The 14,713-nt window shown below is 42.2% G+C and overlaps 1 protein-coding gene across 1 annotated transcript in view; it reads right to left on the bottom strand.

Annotated features, from left to right (window-relative positions):
* FIG4 (FIG4 phosphoinositide 5-phosphatase) overlaps nt 1-14,713 on the bottom strand; it is a 56,538-nt gene that overhangs the window by 20,630 nt on the left and 21,195 nt on the right. Inside the window, exons 11-16 of the mRNA XM_051613110.1 lie at nt 14,151-14,284; nt 10,934-11,050; nt 8,814-8,859; nt 6,642-6,790; nt 5,517-5,683; nt 1,908-2,046 (exon numbers count right to left, since the gene is read on the bottom strand). Of these exons, the coding sequence (XP_051469070.1) occupies nt 1,908-2,046; nt 5,517-5,683; nt 6,642-6,790; nt 8,814-8,859; nt 10,934-11,050; nt 14,151-14,284 (752 nt within the window). The remainder of the gene's footprint in view (nt 1-1,907; nt 2,047-5,516; nt 5,684-6,641; nt 6,791-8,813; nt 8,860-10,933; nt 11,051-14,150; nt 14,285-14,713) is intronic.

Here is a 14,713-nt window from a genome sequence, read left to right on the forward strand (position 1 = left end):
TGCCTCTACAGTTCAGGTCTTAGTAACATACATAGTTAAGGTAAAGTTAAGGTCTTAGTACATATATAAGGTATTTATGTATTTCTCTTATTCTGGTCTTTAAACAAAAAAAAAACCCAACCCACCCACCACTTGTTATTGAGGAAAAGGGTATGAAGGAATGGAGGTCAAAGACAATCACATCAGAAGACTGCCAGAGCTGCTGACTTCCACACACAGAAACACATTAGATGTGACAGCTGAGTTTGAGAGCTGTGTGTTGGCACAGCCAACAGCAAAGAACAGGCCCTGCTGGAAGCTTATTCAGGATTTTTGGAAAACAACATAGAAGTCAAGTGACATTAATAAAATAAATCATGTTTCATCTTTCCTTCATGTCTACATATTTTCATTTTCTCTTCTCAAAGATACTTTAATTTTTTTCTCAAAATTATCCTGATAGTTCCTCCTATTTCGTTACTTGGGATGAAAAGACATTTATCTGAACTGATTTTTGTTTCAAATATGTACATATCCACAAAACTCTAAGGGCTGTAATCAGGGTATTAATGTGATTATCTCCAACATCTTCCTTCTCTTCCTACTTCCTTGATTTCATGATGAGTTCTCATGATTCCCTTTGCTGCTGCTGTGCCCAAGGAATCCAGAACAGGCACTATTCAGAGAGGCAGGCAGAAGTTACACAAAGAACTTATCCAATAGTTTGGTGGAAACAAAAAATTACTTGGAAGAGTTTTTTTCACCTAATTACTTATTACGTGGAGGTGTCATTTTGTCCACAAGAAAACATCTTGGCTGTATATTGGAAGAGTTCAGAAACAAATTCTGGTCAGAATGATAGGCAACATTAATTACTAAGTAATTAAGAATACCAACTTTGTTTTTTAATGTTCTGTCTCATTTGAGAACAGTAACTGTGACAAATAAGATGAAAGGGAGAATAAAACATTATTTGCAATTCATCAGCTGAATTCATTTTTTATATACAATGATGTTGGCAACCAACAGGCAATTAAATTTATGTTGCATGTTTCATGTGTGCCTGAAATAGCACTTGGTTGTAGGGCTGACAGGAGGTAATACCAAGAGACACCTCAGGATAAAAAGGACTGAAACTTGGAAACAGTCATATCACTACAGGTTCAGGGAATAAGCAGGGACTGAACACACTATTTACACACTTGCAGTTTTCTCCAGACAACAATTAAAATGCAGATATTCAGATCTATCACTTGAGAGACAGAGCTTTCAGGCTCAGGGAATGAGCAAAGATAGGAGCAGTGACATTTCTAGAAGGGATCATTTAGTTCACAAGTCTGGTATTGTCCTCAGCATTACAATTGGAAAAAAAAACAAATGTAAACACAGTACTTGCAATCCTTAAGAAAATAACTCCATACTGTGAATTTCTTTAACATTTCTATGCTTTAGCCCTATCATTCCTGTATATAACTGTGCAACTACAATGGAATGCAAGTGAAGAAAAATAGTTTTCAAGAGGCTAGACATGGCTGAAAGGAAGCTGGGAAATCATGGGCTTCTTGGCAGGCACAGCTGCAGACTAAGGGCATTACACCTAAAAAAAAAAAACAAATGTTACCCTCATCACCTAATCTCCAACAACACACTGACTTCATAATCTGGCCATCAAAACCATGTACTGCTTAATGAGACAGTGGTAACTGGACTTCAGACCAACAGTGAAGCATTTCACACTGCTAGAATGCCAGATGAAATGGAACTTCTTTTTCAGTGCAGCAGGAAAATAATCTCTTTCAGTTGTTCTGAGTTTTTGCAAAACCTGATAAAACCATGAGGCAAGTTTCTGACAGGTGAACCAAATTCTTTGGTTACCAGCATGCAATTTTAAAATGTAGTAAAGCAATATCAAGAGAACAGCAAAATACCTTCTCCTCGGCTGTGCCAGGCTGAGGGTGTTCTTGTGGTGCAAATAAAAATCAGTGGGAAGTTCCCAGAGATGAGGTTTCCCTTCTGTAGGCTTGAATACTCCCAGAAAGAGGTTGATGGAGTCTTGCCTGTCTGCATCTGTTAGGCAAGAGGTACAACTTAACACCAACAGCACTGCTGAGCTCCAGCCCATTCGGACATTTGTCTGTTATGTTTGCCCCTCACAGAGTGTAAATGTTCTATGTCTTCTCTGCAGGGATCTCTGGGCTTCAACCACTGTAAGGAAACTTCATTTAGACCAGGCTGCAGTGCATGTGGGGCTGGTACCAGAGCTGCCTCTTTCTGAGAATGGTTTGGGTTGGAAGGGACCTTCAAGACCATCCAGTTCCAACCCCCTGCACGGGCAGGGACACCTCCCACCAGCCCAGGTTGCTCCAAGCCCCATCCAACCTGCCCTTCAACACTGCCAGAGATGGGGCAGCCACAATGGGTGTAAGCTGGAACATAGGAAGATCCACCTCAACATAAGGAGAAACTTCTTTACCATGAGGGTGACAGAGCCCTGGGACAGGCTGCCCAGAGAGGCTGTGGAGTCTCCTTCTCTGGAGACATTCAAACCCACCTGGACACGTTCCTGTGTGATGTGCTCTGGGTGATCCTGCTCTGGCAGGGGGGTTGGACTGGGTGATCTTTCCAGGTCCCTTCCAGCCCCTAACATTCTATGATTCTACTCTTGACTGCACTTCAGTGATCATCAGACAAGGCATAGTTCAGACTAGTTCAACAGACACTGCTCCTCCTTCAGTTCTCTCTACATTTCAAAAACAGTATTATGAGAGTTGTGTCCCTTTAGCAACACACTGCATCAAGAAGACAATCTGTAGTCTCAGCACAGTAGAAAGCAGGCAACAAACCAGGCACCAGCAAGTAGTGGTATGACAGCAAGGACAAAGTTGGCTCCTGACCACCACCAAAGTTTCAGTCAACACCTCCTTCTCCTCAGAATTCAAATATCTCTGCTCACTGTGCAACTTAACATATTTTTTGAGGGAATGAAAGCACAGAAGCATCTGACAAAAGTGCCAGGTAAACAATGGGTGACCCCAGGATTTTCCAGCAGTGTGCATGCCTGGAGGGCAGTGTTTGGAAGTGGCATCTTCTGTATAAAGTCACACGGTGTAAGAGGACAAGGCACCAGGAAAACAGAAAGAAGGGTGAAACCTCTTGATGATGCTTGGTTCCCCTGCTCTATTAGAGGACCTCTCATCTGGAATCCCACTTTTTTTTTTCTTTTCTATCCACTCACACTCCCTCCAGGTATTTTTATTGTCCATTCAGAGCACTCTTCCAAAAAGACCCTTATTTTACCTTCCTCCTTGCTCCTCCTAAGAGGATCAACTTATAAACACTAACTCCTCTACACACTGATACTCAAAACACAGGTATGTAGGTCCTCATGGCTTGCAGACCATATTTTTTCTGCAAAATAGTGTCACAGCTGAACCAAGACATAAGGAGAGAATGAGGAAGGTCAGGAACAGTGTAAGAAAGCAATGCAAAACTCAGTCAAAAGGTTGAGGGAAAAAAAGAAGCAAAGAAAAACCTTGTTGAGGAGATGAACAATAAAGAAGAAAGGAAAAGTCAAAAGCAATAACTTGTATTCTTTCTTCCTGGTAAGTGATGCAGTTAGTGGTTTAAAGAAAGTGCTGAACAAAGCCCAAGAAAGCTCTCTAAGCACAGGAACTGGAGCAGCCCTAAAGACAAAATTAATTAACTTGAGCAAATAGTTTAAAATTGGTGGTGATTTCTGAAAGCTCAGAACAGCCTCTCTTCATATGAAATTGTTCCACCTGTCAGGAATAGGAGGTGTGCTGAAATTGGTAACTAAATAACTGTAGAACAATTGGAGTCAGACAAGATAATTCAATTAACAAACAATGTCACCATTTACATGGCAGAGGCTAAAATGAAATAAAATGAAATGAAGTTTGCTCTGTGAAAAACACCTCGAATTTAAATGCACACCAACTGAATTAACCAGTCCACTGTCTGGAATGCTCTACAGCAGCAGCTCCTGAAAGCATTCCTGCCTTTCCCGAGCAAAAAAAGGCACTGCTGTTAAATGTTACATTGCAGAAGGACACTTCAGTTGTGCAGTTGTGTTTTAAAGATAATAAATAGAGGATATTTATTAAAAAAAATGTCTTCCTACTGTCTTCTCAACTCTTAAAAGCAGGTAAAACCCCATAACATTGAAGATTCTTTGTGCATAAGTCCTCAAGCAGGCACAAACATGTGCAAGAAGTCACTGGGGAAGCAGGTAGGTAACTTGAGGGGTGACAATCCTCCCCCCCTTGCCTCACATGAGGGGTTGAACAACATTAGGACTTCATCTGGAACAAACAGGGTGAAAGCTTTGGTCTTTCTTTGAAACACTGGCCAGAGAAAACAGGATATTGAGCTTTTCAGATGCATTTTCTTTATCCATATAGAGAAATCTCTCCCTTCAGAAATAACTAAGTAGGAAGGTGTCAATGAGCTGTAGAGCACAATCCAAAGAGCAAATGGGTTTTCTCTCTTCATTGTCAGCAATGAGTGTTATAATTATGTGCAAGCAAGTAGAAAGCCTGCACTGCTTTTTCAAAAGATACTGCAATGGACCTGTGTCCTGGCACATTTTGCAGAGCATTTGAGAGAACAGGAGCTGAAGTGGCCTTTTAATTGAATTAGCCTAAAATAATCTACTGTTTCTCCATCTGAGTTGGCAACTGCACTACATGGCAAGTTACCAAATCAGGAGAGACTCAACACAATTGGGACTATAACATCCCATGACTAAAAAGTAATCAATTTTACTTTCATACAACACTAAAAGGCAGTTTACTGGGTCCAGTCCCCTTTGTGGGTAAATAGATTTTTCCAGATTCCAGAAGCTTATTATGCATGTTGCACCTCCAGCACTAATGTCTGCCATGTCACATGACTTGCTAAGAGGCATAAAAATTAGAAGAATATTATTTTTAATATTATTTCCTAATTGCAGTCTACTAGAAAAAAAAGCAACTCCCTTCCCTGGCTTTGCAGCTTCTGTGGAAGGAGCAACAGGCAACTGACACAGTATTTAGAACACTCCATGTTTGTCATCCTGACATGTCTTCTGCTGCCTTTTGATCATTCTTTTAAGATCTTTCTCATGACTTCTAAAAAAACTAAGCATTTTTTTTCCAGTTGTTTTGCATAAGATAAGGCTCAGCATTTTTCCATGAGGTTTTTTTCTTAGCAAAGCTGTCCAGACCAAAGCAGAACAATATCAGTGACTCATACGAACAAGTAAAAGACTAAACTAATATTTTAGAACTAATTTATCTCAAAAAAGAGCTTATTTACTTGGTGTGCCTTGCTTTTTAAATTTAACTGCATCACTACATTAAGTTTTATCAAATAAGGCTGCATGATACAACTTGTATTTGCACAGGACATGATATAAAGACTTCATCAAACCTGAACACTCATTTGATATTCAAAAGATTTTACTGCATGATCTGCAAACTATAGGATACTTAATTTTTAAACAGTGGCTTAAAGAGAACACTTAAAACTAAGTTTACCTGAGAAAGCATTGCTATAGTATCTTGATAGTGTTTGCATAATATCTTTGGAATGCTGAGTCCATGGAGCTATTTTTCTGTAGGTTTTTACTCTGTGGACAAGCTGAGAGCCCCCATACTGCAGAGAAAGTGTGTCTCCATGATCTTCATATAATTCCTCAAATAATCTGAAGGAAAAGCAAAATGTGACATATATCAAACTGCTAAAATGAGGTTTCAAGAGAAAAATAAATATGGTAGCATAACCATAAAGTCTTTCTGGTTAACAAGAAATTAATTTTCTTCCCCTAAGTACATCTGCCTATTTACAACAACAAGTATTGAATTAAAACATGCTATTAACTTACAAACAATTAAATTTAAAGCTATGTCTGCATTCTTTAGTCAGATAAATAGACATGAGGAGGAAATTCTGGAGTGTGAGGGTGGTGAGACCCTGGCCCAGGTTGCCCAGGGAAGCTGTGGCTGCCCCATCCCTGGCAGTGTTGAAGGGCAGGTTGGATGGGGCTTGGAGCAACCTGGGCTGGTGGGAGGTGTCCCTGCCCATGCAGGGGGTTGGAACCTGTTAATCACTTCCCCCTGACCCCCCAGAGCATTTCAATTTAAATGCTGTGTTTTCTTAAAAGGCTTGAATAAATATCTCTGATACTTGATCTGAGAGGACAACGTTGCTGAAACTTTCCTTCAAGACATCAGAAAGTACAAAATGTTTCCAAAGGAAAAGTAGGAAATAGCAAGGTAAGATGCTCTTCTACACAAATATCAGTTTAGCATTCTCCAGAAAAGCATCTGCTTGTTTCACTTTTCTTTTTCTTTTTGTATTCTCCCCCAAGCAAAGTCAGACAGGGGCAGTGGTTTTGTGAGACTTCTTTGAAAAGGAAACAAATGCTTTACGTTTAGTCCTACACAAATTAAGCCTGATTAACATTCTTTTCCAGCAGCACCAATTTTCAGCATCTTCTCAACAAACTTTCAAGCCTGCCTGAGTTTTCAAACTTGCATGAATAAACATCATTGAATCATTCCAAAAAGCATTACACTCCTCTCCTGCACAGACATACGTTTCCCACATCTCTTCACACTTGAAGCCATAAACCTCTGATACACTTTATTCATCTGTCTTACCTAACAGCATCTGTATCAAATTGCAAATTAGGCTTATCAATCAATCCCAAGGAATAGAGCTGGTAGGCCAGAGCACACTTTCCCACCATGAACTGGGCTGTGTTTGTGCGATCCAAACAGTCCACACAATTGGTTCGGAGAACTCCAGTCTGGTAAAGCAACCCAAAGAAGAGACCTTCCTTAATTAACAAATCACTACCACCATTAATATTATTATTTCCCCCACCCCCGCTATCCCAAGATTTGTCAGATCTCCAGTGTTGAATTTAATGTCAGCTCACAGAAATTCAAGCAAAGGCATTTTCAAACCCCTATTAAAACCCTGAACAGCAGGATACAGTGAAAGGTCAGCACAGTATTAAGATTTTGTACTTAAACTGCACTGCAAAAAATCCAGCCTTCAAGTGGAAGTATTTGAAAGCCATGCAGAATATTTCCTTTCCTCCTTGTGAAAGGGAGTCACAAGCATTGCCAGGTCAGGTCTTGGGGACACAAGAGCTGCAGCAGCTCCAACACCAAGGACTGGCAGGCAGAGGCACAACAAGCACCTCAGCACACGCTTGGGATTTCAGTCTTGCCCTTGTGCTGATTTCAGGCACAGGTGCTGAACACAGACACACAGAGGGTCAGGTCTTGCCATTCCCTACAGGCCTTACTTGCACCCTAGAGCTAAAGAATGTGAATTGGACATGAATGACATTTGGAGGCAGAGGAGTTTATCCCTAGCAAGCCACATCAACCTGCTGGAAGCCCCACTTCCAAAATATCCTTGCACCTACCAGCACCCAAAGTGCATCTCTCCTCCAACTCACAAACAGCCCTGAAAATTTACCTTAAAAAAAAAGGCTGTGTCATTTCAGTGAAGGTCTTACTGTCAAAAATGGTCTAACTACTACAAAAAAAACAAGCCCACTTTCAGCCTGCTATGGTTCTACTGTGAGGGTGCATTTCCTTGAAGCTTTCCATATCTGAAGAAGAACACAGGAACACTGTTGAAGGTCACAGCCATGCACAGACTCTTTTCTGCTGCTTGCACGGCCCTTTCTCAAGTCAGTCATGCACACAGCAAGTTATGGTATAATATAAACAGCTGCATGAATCATATGTTAAGATAACGGCCTGGGGATTCTTCTGCTCCAATACATGTGGCTACATCCAAGCTGGCCAGCTAGACTTTTATTTCCTTATTTTAAATAATTCCTTCTTGTTCTGTCACTAATGACCTGTGAGAAGAGACCAGCACCCACCTCTCCACAATGACCTTCCAGGCAGTTGCAGAGACTGATGAGGTCTCCCCTCAGCCTCCTCTTCCCCAAACTAACCATTCCCAGCTCCTTCAAGGGTTCTTCATCAGGTTTATTCTCCAGGCCCTTCCCCAGCTTCCTTGCCCTCCTCTGTCCTCGCTCCAGCACCTCGAGATCTCTCTGGAATTGAGGTGCCCAAAACTGGACACAACACTCCAGGTGTGCTCACCAGGGCTGAGCACAGGGGCACAATCCCCTCTCTGCTGCTGCTGCTCACACCATTTCTAACACAGGCCAGGATGCCACGGGCTTTCTTGGCCACCTGGGCACACACTGGCTCATGTTGAGCCCCTTGTCAGTGAGAACCCCCAGCTCCTTTCCTGCCAGACACTTCCCAGCCACACTTCCCCAAGCCTGGAACATTTGTTGTGGCCCAAGTGCAGGACCCAGCACTTGGCCTTGTTGAAGCCCAGACCATTGGCATCAGCCGAAGGATCTAACCTATCCAAGTCTCTCTGCAGAGCCTCCCTGTCCTCATGCCTGCCCAGCTTGGCGTCAAGTATTCAAGTTTTCCCTCCTCACCTCCTCTATCTAACACTGGATTATTAAAATGCTGCTGTTGTTACCTGCAGTGCCACCAGTATCTTACACTTCACCATGGAAAGTAGTTCAAAATACAAGCATTTCTCAGACTACCTCCAGAAAAAAATACAGTTCCAACAGCATAAGGTTTTGTGGTACCACCCAAGAACATTAAGCCCTATGTTCTAATTGGATTTCTGGGATAGACTCTAATAATGGTGTTTACTATAAATACTAAATTAAGAGCAACCTGTGAATCACCAATTAGATATTTAAGTGAAATGATTCACTGATCCTTTGGGAGTGCATCACTGTAACTATGATTTAATAAAGTATATTTTAGTACCTGCAAGCGACCAGTGGGAACAACACAACCTCCTAGTTCATTCCACCTGAAAGGGAAACAAAACAGAATTACTTACAAATAACTTAAAAAAAAAACCACCAAACAACCAAAAAACCAAAGCCAGATCATGGTGATAATGGTGATAATTAAAAAGCTGCCACAAAGCAAATTTGATACCCCTGAACAGCAGGATACAGTGAAAGGTCAGCACAGTATTAAGATTTTGTACTTAAACTGCATTGCAAAAAATCCAGCCTTCAAGTAGAAGTATTTGAAAGCCATGCAGAATATTTCCTTTCCTCCTTGTGAAAGGGAGTCACAAGCATTGCCAGGTCAGGTCTTGGGGACACAAGAGTTGCAGCAGCTCCAACACCAAGGACTGGAAGGCAGAGGCACAACAAGCACCTCAGCACATGCTGGGGATTTCAGTCTTGCCCTTGTGCTGATTTCAGGCACAGGTGCTGAACACAGACACACAGAGGGTCAGGTCTTGCCATTCCCTAAAGGCCTTACCTGCATCTCAGAGCTAAAGACTGTGAATTGGACATGAATGACATTTGGAGCAGTTATGGTTGGAGCAAGTAACCCCAGACTTACTGAGTGTCAAGTTGTAGGGTTACCACCCTGGCCTCCAAGCACTGCTGTCTTAGAATGTCTGGGAATGGAAGGGACCTCTAAAGATCATCCATTCCAGCCCCCCTGCAGTCACAGAGACCTTTTTAACTAGATCAGGTTGCTCAGAGCCTCCTCAAGCCTGACCTTGAATGTCTCCAGGGATGGGGCAACCTGTTCCAGTGCTTCACCACCCTCATGGTAAAGAACTTCTTCCTAATGTCCAACCTCAATCTCCCCTCCTCCAGTTTTCATCCATTGCCCCTTGTCCTCTCCCTCCCTGCCCTTGTCCCAAGCCCCTCCCCAGCTTTCCTGGAGCCCCTTCAGGCACTGGAAGGTGCTCTAAGGTCTCCCTGGAGCCTTCTCTTCTCCAGGCTGAACACCCCAACTCTCCCAGCCTGTCTCCAGAGCAGAGCTGCTCCAGCCCTTGGGTCATCTCTGTGGCCTCCTCTGGACTCTCTCCAACAGCTCCATGTCCTTCTTGTGTTGGGGGCTCCAGAGCTGGACACAAGTGCTCCAGGTGGAGTCTCACCAGAGCTGAGTAAAGGGGCAGAATCCCCTCCCTTCACCCACTGCCCACACTGCTGTTGCTGCAGCCCAGGGTGCAACTGGCCCTCTTGCTGCTACAGCAAGTCTATATTCTGCACTTGAGTCTTCCTGGCCTGTCCCTGCAGAGCACAGCACTATATGGATGCACTGATACTCTTCATGCTCCTTCCTAGTTGCCAGGTTTGCTGCACTGCACAGAAGAGAAAAGCCCCAAGAGAACAGGAGAGTTCCATCTCAGGCTCTTTGTACATTAAGCTAAGCTACAAAGGCAAGGATGCTCTTAACACCAAATATGAACACCCATTTGGGTAGTGAGGAATTAAGTCCCTAACATGAAAACTTGAATCAAAACCTTACTAAACTTTTAAGGAGGAAGTTATTTTACTTCTGGATTTTCAGGACTTTAAAGAATTCAGCTGATTAAATCACTGAACCTCTGCAGCAGTCTAACCAACTCCAGGTTACATTTTAAAAATATATTTTATCATTATATCTTTTAAATAAAGTTTTAAGTTAAATGTGTATGAATACCATAAAATTCACTGGATAGTTGTCATATTAGTATGCCTCAAAGGAAGTAATTTATTACATCCCAAACAGTGTTTGCTTTGTTCTGTTTACCCTCAAATTTAGGATTCCTTTAGTTAAAAAAAAACCCCAAACCTCAAACTTTATATAAACACACTTAGCACAGATTACAATTAAAAATAATGGTTTGGAGCAAGAATTCATTGTAACTAGAACAGCAGCAGCACAATTGCACTCTATAGATTTTTCAAGGTGTTCATATTTCTTAGCACGTGCCTCTCACTGCAACCCTCGTAGCTATAAATTCGTAACAAACTGTATTTTTTTCATATTAATTTAAGCCTGAAAAGAAGAAATAAAGTAATGGACATCCCAGACAGCTCCCTAAGCAATAAATGTTACTCATGATGCAGCAATGAAGTGCTATGTACTTTTCATCTGGCCGCAAGATGCTGCAGTAGGAGTCAGGTCGATTTACAAAAAACCCAGTCTTCTTTACCACACTTTCTGCAATCACATTCAGTCTATCAAGGACATTGCAAAGTTTGCTGAGGAGAGAAAAAAAAAAGAAACACACGTGGTCAAGATATATTACTACTAAAAAAAAAAGTTCACCTACTTGGAAAGTCTTTGAAAGACAAAAAATATTTAACGAAATTCTTATATTACAGCTTTATTATTCAGTAGTAATTATGTGTGTTATTTGATTTTACAGACTTAGGAAACAGGCATGGATGGTATCTGAGGAATTCTGTTTGTTTATTTATTAATAAAATATATTGCCTCAACCAGAAGTGGAAGACTTCAGAACCCTAAAACTCCTTGACTTTTATATCACCCTAATTTTGCTCTACCGACCTTCACGATTCACAAAATAAGATGAAGGCAGAACAGGATTTGTGATTGTGCTAAATCACATCCCCCATGTGGTTTGCAAGGTGCTGCTTTGCTCAGCAACATCTGCTCCTGTGTGTGGCCTTCATGATGTCCTGCATCTCCTGCTCAGACCAGGGCCTCCATCTGCTCCCTAACTTCTGTTTGCTCATGGAGACTCCCGGTTTACGAGGAGTCCCATGGAAAAGACAAGGAGTGATGGGCACAAGTTGCTCCTGGGGAGATTCCCATTGGACACAAGAGGTAAATGTTTCCCCATGAGGACAGTCAGACATTGGAATAGTCTCCCAAGGGAAGTGGTGGATTCCCCCACATTGGGCAGTTTCAAGTCTCAGCTTGACAGGGTGCTGAGCCACCTCATGTCAACTAGAGTAGTGCCTAGAGAGGCTGGGCCAGATGGTCCTTGAGGTCCCTTCCAACCTGCCATTCTAGGACTCTATGATTCTCATCATTTTAGCTCTGAAGTTTTTATTACAGTGCTTACATTCCAAGAAACAAAACCAAGCATTAAGTTTTTAAAGCTTGCTTACACTGAGTCACAAGGCAGCAATATTCTGGACTATTTCCACTGGTCCTACTTTTCTGCAAACCTACTTCAAAACCACAGGTTAACACAGAATCATTCTCAGTATTCCTGAAACTGTCCATCCTTTAGGCAAAGAAATGTATTATCTTCCATTCTTAAGTATTTCCTGCTTGCATTAAGAATTTTTTCAGAGTTGCCAGGTATTTTTTATGTCTGTGGTAGGGTGGAACACCTCAAGCCTAAAGCTAGAAGGGGAATCCTTTGATCCCCTAGAATGATTTCCCAGAGGGAACAGACCACTGAGCTTCATCAGCATCACTCCACATGGAACTCAAGAACTTGCATCTAGCACATCTTCTAAAAGAGGATCTAGTCTTTGAGATTTGCTATTTAGTCATAACACAAACAGTTGCATTTACACAGAATCATCAAGGTTGGAAAAGACCTTCAGGTTCATCACAATGCCACAAAATGTAGGGAGGCTCTGCAGAGAGACTTGGATAGGTTAGATCCTTGGGCTGATGTCAATGGTCTGGGCTTCAACGAGGCCAAGTGCTGGGTCCTGCACTTGGGCCACAACAACCCCAGGACACGCTCCAGGCTTGGGCAAGTGTGGCTGGGAAGTGTCTGGCAGGAAAGGAGCTGGGGGTTCTCACTGACAAGGCGCTGAGCATGAGCCAGTGTGTGCCCAGGTGGCCAAGAGAGCCCCTGGCATCCTGGCCTGTGCTAGAAATGGTGTGAGCAGCAGCAGCAAAGAGGGGATTGTCCCCCTGTGCTCAGCACTGGTGAGGCCACACCTGGAGTGTTGTGTCCAGTCTTGGGCACCTCAATTCCAGAGAGATCTCGAGGTGCTGGAGCGAGGACAGAGGAGGGCAAGGAAGCTGGGGAAGGGCCTGGAGAATAAACCTGATGAAGAACCCTTGAAGGAGCTGGGAATGGTTAGTTTGGGGAAGAAGAGGCTGAGGGGAGACCTCATCAGTCTCTGCAACTGCCTGGAAGGTCATTGTGGAGAGGTGGGTGCTGGTCTCTTCTCACAGGTGATCAGTGACAGAACAAGAGGGAAGGGCTTCAAGCTGCACCAGGGCAGGGTCAGACTGGACATTAGGAAGGATTTATTCAAGAAAGAGTGGTCAGACACTGGAATGGGCTGCCCAGGGAGGTGGTGGAGTCACCATCCCTGGGTGTGTTGAAGGGTGGTTTGGATGTGGTGTTGGTGGATGTGGTTTAGGGGAGAAGTTTGCAGAGCAGGGATGATGGTTGGACTGGGTGATCCCCAGGGGCTTTTCCAGCCTGAACAGCTCTGTGACTCTATGTTCTATAAAATGCACACAAAATGTAGGGTGAAACCACACGAAGTTTTAAAGTAATAGTTTCACACCCACATGACCAAACCTATCAACCAACCTGTCATCTCAAATATTAAATGAGAATTTTTTTCCAAAGCTTTTTTCATAAAGTTTCATCAACATTAATTCTGTTCCTGCCCTTTGTACCATACGAGTTTTTCCCCTTGTTAGTGAGTCACAGACACCTGACACAACCATTCCTGTCATCATTCTAGAACTTTTGGCATAATAAGTAGACATATGCAGGTCAGATAACTTGAAAAGTGAGCTGTGTGTTATTTAAGAATATCAATCTATATTTGAAGACTTAAAATGTTTGTGTCTTAAATACTTCTACATTGAGGAAAACATTGATCCCTTTCACACAACACTAGGACACTGTTCTACTGCCCAAAAGGGTAAAAGAAAAAGTCACAGACTATATTTGCCAGAGATAGGTGCTTCTAATCATCTAAATATTTTATAAAATTGAAATTAATGTCCTTCTTTCCTTTTCAGAAGAGGAAATGGGAAAGACTGATTGATATGAAACCCCTCGTTTTCCAAACTGCTGTAACTCAATAAATTCAATGGCTGGAGTGCAACACCTGACAAAATGCAGTGTTTTGACTAATCCAAAACAAAAAGTGAACACTGATGGCTTTTTTCTGGCTTTTCTCTACACTTCTCCTTTGCAGGCAAATTCCAAGATTTCAGTCCTTGCTCCCCTTTGGTAAGAAACCACAGAAGACCTTCCAAATCCTTCCAAAAGTTGAGAGTTATTCTGTCCACAGATCTTAATAAAATTCTCCCATCATTCCTGATCTACATTCAGCTGAAGAGAGAGACACTCAGAAGCTTATAATTCTTTGTATTGTGGGTAAGAGCACTAGTATAAAGTACCTTTTAGTGTATTTGGCCATATCCCAGGGTATATAGATAATTGCATGTTCTGGAGGCAAAAACTGGTTGAGATATGTCACAGCAGCAACAAGCTCTTCACTAAGAATCCTTTCATGCTTTCTTTTTTCACGTTCCTTTAGCAACAAGAAAAGGAATTTAACATTACAATTTTCATTAACAAGTGTCTGTAACCTGTACACACATGCATGCACTTATAACAGAAATTAAGAGTGGAAGCTGTAATAACTGCAGGCAGTTCCTTGTAACCAGTACAATGATCTAGTAGTAGAACTCCAACATCTCACCTGTGCACCATCAAGGGCTGAAAAATGGAACTTTGGAAGAGCAAAGAGCACAAGGAAACAAAAGGTGTAAAAGGGGCATCCAGGAAATGGACAAGAAAAAAGAGAAGGAAAAAGGGAGATAGAAAGGAAACTGTCCCATTCATTTCTGGGGTACAAGAGGACCTAGGCAAATTCTTCTCCATTGCTAGCAGAAGATGGGGAACAATGTCTCCCAACCTGAAATTGTTTTTAAAAATCAGAATTATCTTGCCATTCTCT

The sequence above is a fragment of the Apus apus genome, chromosome 3 (genome assembly GCF_020740795.1).
Source record: "Apus apus isolate bApuApu2 chromosome 3, bApuApu2.pri.cur, whole genome shotgun sequence".
Lineage (NCBI taxonomy): Eukaryota > Metazoa > Chordata > Aves > Apodiformes > Apodidae > Apus > Apus apus.